The 10,229-nt window shown below is 34.4% G+C and overlaps 1 protein-coding gene across 1 annotated transcript in view; it reads right to left on the bottom strand.

Annotated features, from left to right (window-relative positions):
* Positions 1–9,358, bottom strand: part of LOC119836618 (ATP-dependent RNA helicase DHX30-like) — a 23,495-nt gene extending 14,137 nt beyond the window's left edge. The window contains exons 1-7 of the mRNA XM_038362000.1: positions 9,054–9,358; positions 8,581–8,733; positions 7,930–8,128; positions 6,918–7,138; positions 5,859–5,951; positions 5,175–5,222; positions 4,098–4,242 (exon numbers count right to left, since the gene is read on the bottom strand). Of these exons, the coding sequence (XP_038217928.1) occupies positions 4,098–4,242; positions 5,175–5,222; positions 5,859–5,951; positions 6,918–7,138; positions 7,930–8,128; positions 8,581–8,733; positions 9,054–9,162 (968 nt within the window). The 5' untranslated portion in view covers positions 9,163–9,358. The remainder of the gene's footprint in view (positions 1–4,097; positions 4,243–5,174; positions 5,223–5,858; positions 5,952–6,917; positions 7,139–7,929; positions 8,129–8,580; positions 8,734–9,053) is intronic.
* Between the last annotated feature and the right edge of the window lie 871 nt (positions 9,359–10,229).

Below are 10,229 nucleotides of genomic sequence, written 5' to 3' on the forward strand. Positions count from 1 at the left end.
GTTTTTTGATATCTATTTGTGAGATAATCATTTAGAAGAGACATAGCATTTCCCCTGATACCTACGTGCTCTAACTTCACAACAAGAGTGGGTATGGAAACCGTATCAAAGGCCTTTGCTAAGTCAAGGAAAACCCCCACTACTTTGTTTCGCTTGTCCAAGTTACCAACAATGAATTCCGAAAGATTAGACACAGCATTTTCAGTTGAAATGCCCTTCCTAAACCCATACTGCGATGAAGATAGTATTTTGTACTTTTCAAGGAAATTAATGAGTTGTTTGTTTATGACTTTTTCAAGTATTTTAGACAGTACCGGGAGGATGGAGATAGGTCTGAAGTTATCAATACGGTCGCCACATCCACCCTTGTGAATAGGTATAATAATAGATGTTTTAAGAGCATCCGGGAAAGTCCCTGTTGCCATACTTAGGTTGCATATGTGAGTTATGATAGGTACCAGCTCTGTAGTCGAACTCTTAATCATCTCCGCCGATATGCCATCATAACCTGCTGCACAATCACTCTTTAAATTTCTTATTATGTATTTCATCCGGATCTGTTTCCAACATGCCAAACGAATTCGTTTGTGTAGGAATAGTTTGAAAGTTTGTTGTCGAAGTGGAGGATTCAATTTTGTCAGCTAGATTCTTCCCTACGTTAACGAAATAATTATTTATATAATTAATAGATTCCGTTGGATTAGTTTTTAGATTTATTTAGATTTATATAGTATCAGATATTCATCTGTTTGATATTCTATATCCTATGCTACTAATATTATAAATGCGAAAGTTTGTAAGGATGTGTGTTTGTTGCTCTTTCACGCAAAAACTACTGAACCGATTGCAACGAAATTTGGTACGTAGATAGCTGGACAACTGGAATAACATAAAGGCAATCTCCGCTCTTTTTATCCCGATATTCCTAAGGGATACGGACTTACGCGGGTGAAACCGCGGGGCGCAGCAAGTGAATAATAAAAGTGACGTATAAAATTGCACATCTGTTAAGCAATTTACCAGAGCTCATTCGTAGTTCATTCAGTCCATACAATTCCACGCCATCGCAGAAACATATGAGCTATTTCTAATAAACAATTATAACAGCCATCAAAGCGATTTTCAACGAGCCCTTTCATTAACAGACGATACGGTTTTTCCAGCGCTTATCTTACGAGCGTGTAACTAATTAATTGATAGGGGCGTATTACAAAGTGCTGGGTTAACCACAGAGCGTGATGTACCTATGGCTCAATAGTTCCACTTTCCTTAACTCATAAATCACAAATGCGATGGTGGGTTTTTTTGTTTGCATGTCACGTTCGTTTTGTTTTGCGCATCGACAAATGAGCTTTTCGAAGTAGCGTATGAGGATGTGGGATAATGATGTTGGTTGGGAGTAATGTGCATTTTTATGTTGCGCAATTGATCATAGCAAGTTTTCGAACTTGTAGGTACATGTCTATTAATATTGTAAACGTATTCTTTTAAGCAGTGTTATTATCTATTCATCGGCTTTGAAGTGATACAATACGTTTTGTTGTAAAAAATACAAGTTGGCAGGAAGGAGCATAGAAGAAATTTACATAAGCCAAGATTGCGTACACAACATGTATTTTTCTTGTATTATTACATTAATACAGATGTATAAATACAGCCCAATAAAGATAAAAAATTGTATTAACAATTTGGAATAAACATTACCAATTAAAGGATAAATCTTCTTAATAGGAGTTTTTGAGTCCCTATACATAGTTAAACTCACATACTTGTCAATGTGTTCCCACATATTTCGTACTGAAGCACGCTTCAGTACGAATTAGACCAGCTCGCACCGGGAAAGTACCACACCCCCACAGAAAATCGGCGTGAAATAGTAGCATGCTATCGTTAAGTGATAGAGGGAGGTGTTCGTTTTGCTCACCCTTCCCAGTCCTTTATTCCCCTCGTTCATCCTTTCTTATCCTTTACCCCTTAAAATCGAGCAACGAATTTGCAGCGGCCCCACCTCTGCAAATGTTCACGGGCGGTGGTGATCGCTAATCATCAGCCGAACCACCAGCACTTTTCCCGCGCGTATCATATAAAAGATTTTATAAACCACATACAAATTGCCAGAAACAGATCATTTTGGAAACGCAACCACACGGGAGGTAGCAAATAAACAAGGAATCATCAAATCGGTACACCCATCGAAACCTCAGAGGTAAAAGAGCAAAAAAAAAACCGAATTAAGTAATACAGTCGAATTAATAGTCACAGCTTTTTATGTCAGCGTCGGCAATGGAGTTGGTGGGTCGCCTGATGGTAAGCGATACCACCGCCCATGAACATTTGGAGGGGCGTAAGGTCGTTTGCAGACCTTACGCCGCTACAAATGGATTGCCGATTTCATATGGAAAGGGATTAGGAAAGGAATGGGAAGGGAAGGAAAAGGATATGGGCCTCCGGCTCCCCCACTCACCGAACGAAACACAGCAGTATGCTATTTCACGCCGGTCTTCTGTGGGGGTGCGGTACTTCCCCAGTGCGAGCTGGCCCAATTCGTGCCGAATCGTGCTCGACTACCACAATAAACACATGAAGACATCAGATCATATCATATACGACGTGACGACAAAACTCGAGATCTACTTTCTATTTTCATCCAACTTTTGTGCTCAATAAGTGAACGCTACGCAAAGTGAAATCCGAAACGTCAGCGGCGTTGTCCAACGTCATGCATACGTCACTGTGACGTATGTCCGGATTTTGAGCTTAGGAAACTGTGTAAGAAGTTTTATAGTAAGATCAGAAATTTATAGCTGTTACAAAAATCTAGTTTAAGAAACAACGAAGATGCTTTTAGAGCGAAATGTGGTATACTTTATTGATATATGTAGATGTGTAGATTTGTAAGTAGGGTGGGATTAATAAACACCATAATATAATATTTCAAGTATATATATTAGAAAATTTTTTAAACTTGTGTTGACACTTATCACAATTACTGTAAATGTCTATAATTAAGAAAAATCTTGTAATTGGATAAGAAATAAATTTGTTTTATTTTATTTTGCCGCTTTCATTCGACCAACACTCTACTACCTATCTACTGTACCTGAACCTATTATAATATCTTTACTTGCAATATACATCGACACTTACTCTATTCTCTATGATTCAGCTCTTAACACTTTCGCTTTCAAAGCGCTTTCCTTTTCTTAGTGGTAACGTCACAATGACGTTTAAGATGACGTATTTCGAGCTAAGCAAAAGCGTCACACTTTCGATTTCTATAGACAACTTTCGCTTACGGTTTATACGAGTGCAGGTCAATAGGTCTGCCCCAGATTATGTAAATTGATTATATTTCAAATTCGTTTTAATTTATGATCTCTTAAAATATGAAAAACATTATATATGGGCTGACGATGATGATGCTGACTATGTTAAATTTTAATTATATAAACTAAGTTAACATTTTTAATTCAAAATCAAAGATTTTTAATATAAAATCAATACAATGAAGTTTATCTAATATCCCCATGCAAATTTACTTATTAAAAATCCGCGAATTTGGAATTCGGACTTCGTAAAACACACTCATGTCTGTACTGGTTTATTAAAACCCCCGTCTATATTTGAACTATAAATATCTTTATCATGACATCACTACATAACGTATTATTATCAACATCATTTATCAATTGATTTTTGCAGAAGAATGAGAAATAAACGCTCATTTGATGTATCAACTAGTCACATGTGCAAAAAAAGGGCAGGCAGGATTTTATAAAATTAGAATTCGTAATTATATTTGCGTGTATTACGTAATGAAGAAAATATTTTGTGCCTTGACTTTGGACTTTGGTTTTACGCTCTAGGACCTAAATGTACATTGATTTGCACCGGATCTTGTACGAATAAAAGTAACCGGAATAGGCCTTTCTAATAAATAATAATGAAGTCGTTTCGGAAGCTAACACATAGAAACAGTGGCGTAATTTTTTTAATTAATTATAATTATAAATTGATTGACGATTATATAAAAGACAAACATACAAACAAACACATGTAAACCATTGCTATTTTTAAACAGAATAAAACGAACTTACGCATATTGATCTATCGGCAATGGAGTAAGAGATTCGTCGTAATTTTGGAATATTTTCTCCAAATTTCTCTCTCGCCTCGCCAAAGCGGTAGAAGATGGCCGCTCAAGTGTTTTTCCGAACACGGGATGCACGTGTTTTTTGAAATCTGTTTAAATAATATTAAATGCTATTATAATATTATTGGCTAATCAGTCTGTTCCAATTTTTTTATTTATTTTATTATCATCAGAACAAAAAATTGAATTAACAAGCTATATGTTGGGTAGAAACTAAAGAAATACCACTGAGGTTTACGTAATGTGCGTATACAATTATAGTGAGTTACACAAATTTTTGGTAATAAAACAGTTATTATGAATTTTTTTATTAAAACTCTTTTGCATATTAAATAAACTATAGTCAGAAGACACTGAATTATAAAAAATTCAGTTTAACACGTGTGTATAGTATGAAAAACATAAAGCATATTACGAGTTTAACAGAGTTAGGGGCACTTGCTGATCATGTCCCTGATTGTCTATTAAACTTACTCACTAGCTACGCCCCGCTGTTTCACCCGCATAAGTCCGTATCCCGTAGGAATATCGGGATAAAAAGTTGCCTATATGTTATTCCAGTTGTCCAGCTATCTACGCACCAAATTTTATTGCAATCGGTTCAGTAGTTTTTGCGTGAAAGAGCAAACAAACACAAACACATCCTTACCAACTTTCGCATTTATAATATTAAAATAGAATAGTAGGATGTTAACGGAAAGATAAGTGAAAAAATAAAACCTGAGTAATCTATAAAACCGGTGTCATATATCAAATAGCAAAACCATAAAGTAATAAAAGAGAAAGTTAAGGGAACTATACGGGAGATAAAAGCGTGCTTTATACCGCCTTAGAGTATATGAGCGACTGCATATATATATATATATATATATATATATATATATATATATATATATATATACACATATATAATATACATATATAATAGCTTGGCCCGCGGCTTCGTACGTGTTGATTGTATAAACGTGGGCGTATGGTATTTTAGCGCTTATAACCTTTACCTTAAGGTCTAAGTACATACCTGATAGGACATCCTGTTCATTATCTATACTTAGATCTTCAGAACCATCTACAACAATAATATACAAATATTACTGATAGTAAAATAATGAAACGCATTAGCATTACAATTTATAACGGGGAACAAAGTGTTTTATACAAACATACAAATATATTTATAATATAACTTCGGAATGTAAAATGAATTTTAACGACTACACAAAAATAAATTTCGTTTTTGTGTTCATTATTCTCACAACCGAACCACTGAACCGATTTTGATGAAATTTTGTACAAATATAGTTTGAGATTTGAGCCACAGGATTGATTTTATCGAGCAATTATGTTATCACCTAGATAACCTCAACTACAGTTTACATCAGGTAGACCTGAAGTGAAATGCCTCCTTAATCAATTATGAAAAATATAGTCTACTATATAAAAATAAGTTGGGTTTTCCTTCCTGACGCTATAACTCCAGAACGCACGAACCGATTTCCACGGTTTTGCATTCGTTGGAAAGGTCTTGGGCGTCGTGAGGTTTATAGCAAAGAAAATTCCGGAAAAATTTCAACAGAAAAGCGGGAAAAACGAAGCCATCTGGTGGCGAAACGGAGTTCGCCGAGTTTGCTAGTAGAGTATATATATTTTTGCAAGTAAATACTGTTAGAATATCCATAAGGGGTTGTGATAAATTATTTCTTACCATTTTCATCTAATGTGGAGTCCTTTTGTACACTAATTGGGAAATTATAACTCCTCTGTTTCGCTTCATCGAAAGTTGTCTCATATATTGACTCTGTAAAATATAAATAAGCTTATAGACACAACACACTTCACGTATGTAATAAAATAGATCATTATTATATTTTATTCAATATGATGAAAAGCAGTGGTGAGTCATTGGTGAGAACCTCGGACTTCAAAATCGATAAGTCGGGGTTCGAGACCGGGCGAGCGTGCAGGAAATAAATTGATTTTTCAATTTATCTGCGCATGTAGATAACATCACCACTGCTTAAAACGGTGAAGGAAAACATCGTGAGGAAACCGACATGTCCGAGAATCAAACATTCGACGACATGTGACATCTGCCAACCCGCACCTGGCCAGCGCGGTGGATTATGGCCTGAACCCTCGTATGAGGCCTGTGTTCCAGCAGTGGGAACATAAAAGGGCTGGATGAATTTCTCTGTGGAAACTGCTTTTGAACTGGTCGTACATGTAAAAATTGTGTAATGACGATTCAAAAATGCCTGTATATGAAGCCTTATTGAATAAATGAATGTTTGAATTTGAATATCAAAATTGTAAATGGAGGGTTGTTGCAAGTACAGAAACTGTTTATTTCACATCAACAGTAATGAAGAAAAATGTCTTGTGGGAGTCAAGCACGCTTCGGCGCGCATTGGGACGGCTTGCACCGGGGAAGTACCACACCCCCACAGAAAACCGGCGTGAAATAATAGCATGCTATTGTGTTTCGTACGGTGAGTGGGGGAGCCGGAGGCCTATTTCCTTCTCCTAGCCCTTCCCAGTCCAATTCTTCTTTCCATTCATCAATCCTTTCCTTATACCTTAAAGCCGGAATCACATTCTCAGAGGTCTAAGCCTCTGCGAATGTTCATGGGCAGTGGTGATCATTTCCCATCAGGCAAACCATCAGCGCAGTTGCCCGCTATGACATAAAAATGTCCATATTTCCTAACATAAACATATACGCTTGTATCATATCCAGTCAACAAAAATCTATCAAAACACATACTAATTCCATTCTCATATTGGTCCCAAACTTTTTTCACTGCCTGCATTGACTTATCACTGATGGATGCTTCGATTGGATTATTTAATGTGCTCTTCAAGTCATCCAGAACTTCTCTATCATATATGGGTTCACCCTTGTTGTTTATCCGTCTGTTTATGTAGAGCCAGTGAAGCGCTTGCACTGCTGATTTTTCTGCGGCTTGTCGTTTTGATATAGCCGTACTGTAATGTTGAAATAGTTCTAAGGATTAACGGTTATATTATTTTGTTGCATATTTATTTTTATAAGAAATGTTGTCATACGCGTTTTAGAGTAAGGATGGTGTGATAAACATAATCCTATCCTACTTCCTACTAATATTGTAAATGTAAAAATTTGTAAGGATGTGGGAGTGTGTTTGTTGCTCTTTCACTACCGAACCGATTGCAATGGAATTTGTTATGTAGATAGCTGGACAACTGGAATAACATATAGGCAATTTTATCCCGATATTCCTACGGGATACGACTTTACGAAGCTGAAATCGCGGGGCGCTGTTAGTTGTTTATAAAACTTTGGATGTAATACTTGATCTAATCTATTATGTAACCAAAAGAAGCAGACAAGTGTGAGTCAAACACTATGAATTTAATACAAATAATCTGAAGATCAACTGCTGAAAAAATTGGTCACACATTCAATTTAAGACCATCCCAAAAGTTGCATTACCTAATTTATAAATAATTTATATTATTTAAAAATTTAATATTTTATTTTATTTATATTTAATATTTTATTTATATTAATATAATTTAAAAAAATAATAATAATAAAATGATTAGTTTTGCATCAAGAGCTTCACCTGCACAATAATATAAAAACTTGCATAGTTCCCATTCCTGAGGGTTTGAATTGCATACAAATCGGTTCAGTGGTTTAGGTATGCAGAAGCATCAGACAGACAGAGTTACTATGGCATTTTATAATATTAGTAGGAATCTCTGAAAGCATGTAAACATATTATAAAACATACCCTTCAAACTTTGCTTTTTCAGGCCAAACAAATGTATAAGTACAAGTCCAGTCATTCTGCTGAACTTTCTTTTTACTTCCCTTCGGTGCAACAGTGGCCTGTTTATAATAGATGTCGAATATCTTATCCGGAGTTTTGCTTGCTAGTTCGTTAAGTGTTACTCTTGGTTGAGAGAATAATTCGCGTATTTTGTTTAGCTCTGAAACAGTTTTATAAGTAGTAAAAAATACATTTAAAAAATATTTAATAAATTATTTTTTTCTCCTTTGCTCATTTGGTTATCTGGTAGACACTGTTATGTAATGATAAGATCATTGTTTTAATTTATACTCACATTAAGTTTCATTGTAATTTTAAGAGCCATTAAGTATATCAATACAAGCGTAATAAGAAACAATAAGCATATCTATGTCACTATAAAAGAATATACTCTCCAAAACTCGCTCAGATAGGACATACTTATCATCAGCTAGGAAGCAGGCTTCTATTTCAACTTAGTTTTTAAATGCATGCAACCTAACTGAACCAACCTTTTTTTGTTTCACATCTATTGAAATAATATGTTAAACTGAAAGCATTATCTAACCCAGAAGATTGTAATTTAATTGTCTTTACAATATTACAGTGACATTTATAGAGATTTATACATACCTTTGTCCTCTGGCGCCTTCTGTTCGTTTAATAAACTATCACTAAGGTGCTTGGAGTAATATTTAGCATGCACCAGATATGAGTATGTTGTAGGCCTCTGTCTTTGTATCCTGTTGCTTTTATTCGTACAAACATTTTGGTTATAAGGTATACCTATGAAAAATGGAATGGATAATTATTTTTATTAAATACGTATTTTCCTTTTATATAAAGGAAGTTTCTAATAATACTAGACGTTTGCTACTGCTTTGCCCATGGCTCTTACCATTAAATATAATCAAAATTGAGAATTTCTAATGGCAAAAGAATTTTTGAAATTGATCCAGTAGTTTTTGGGTGAAAACATTAAAAACTTATATACAAATACATAAATGTTCCCTCCTTATAATATTAGTTTACATAATAAATGGTGGCACCAGAAACAGTGTGCCATTTATAAAAATAGAGGTTATAAAGAAGAATAAGTAACTTACTGCTATAGTTCTCATGTTTTACATTGTAATTAACACTACTGGATTGTCCCAGAAGTTTAAGGTGTCTACAATTATTAATTTTCGAAATGAAAATCCTCCTTAAGAACATTTTTATGTAATAAGCCGACTTGTAATATAACTTTGCAGGAACTAATTGTAAGCGTACTAGATTAAAGACTGGTACATTTTTCTTCACACACACAATTCAAATTGGCTTATAAATATTATTGCTCATGATATTGTTCTTAAATTATTATAACCTATTTTTTTTTATTTAAATTTCGCGTAAAACTTTGACATTGACATTCGGATTTCGGCACATTGAAGTTTTAGTTTTTTTAATAACTCACTTATGAGTTATGTCAAACTTCAAACGTACGTTCCTCTTAACGCTTTCCTAGTGGTTTGAACTAGCTATATACTTGCTACCAATTTTGTAAATGATTATAACCAACACGCATATATAAACAGTGCACTCACTATACGTCTTGAAATTGGTGTATTAAAGAGCAGGAATAGGAAACAGGAATTTACTGAACTAATTACAAATGTGTGAATAATGGTCGTTCGTGTGTTATTATTCTAAGTGGTTCGTACCTCAAGAAAAGAATTTCATCAATCACTTTATTGTCTGCGTGTGTTAAAATCAAGCAATCAAGATGAAATTCATATTATAATATGTTCCAGGTCTACTGTCCCTTGCAACTGTAAAAAATATAACTTCTATGGCAAATGAATCAAATTTTACCGCCGTTTACGGTTTAAATATTTGACACTCCCAAGGAAATCAAAACCTGTGGATCTTAAATTAAGCTCTTGAATTTTCTACTGTGTAGTGATTCAAGCACATACAAACAAACAATTAGACAATTACATTGTTTACTTAAAAAAAGTAATTGTTACCTTTCTAACTCTATACAGCACGACTTATATACAAGAGTAGGTGATAGATAAAATTGAAATTATTTAAAAGAGCAACTACAAAGTTTGCTGGCTCGTGGAAAAAATTTAAACTATTTTATGACGATTCAGAAGTGCTCCTTTAAGAAGCCTAATTAGATTAATGATTAAACTTTTAGTTTGAGTTTGAGTTTATAGCTCGTATACCTAGTCTTGCCATAAATATTGTAATAAAGAAAAAAGAAAATTGTTAACTGCAAATAACATTTATTACTT

This window comes from Zerene cesonia, chromosome 25, assembly GCF_012273895.1.
Source record: "Zerene cesonia ecotype Mississippi chromosome 25, Zerene_cesonia_1.1, whole genome shotgun sequence".
Lineage (NCBI taxonomy): Eukaryota > Metazoa > Arthropoda > Insecta > Lepidoptera > Pieridae > Zerene > Zerene cesonia.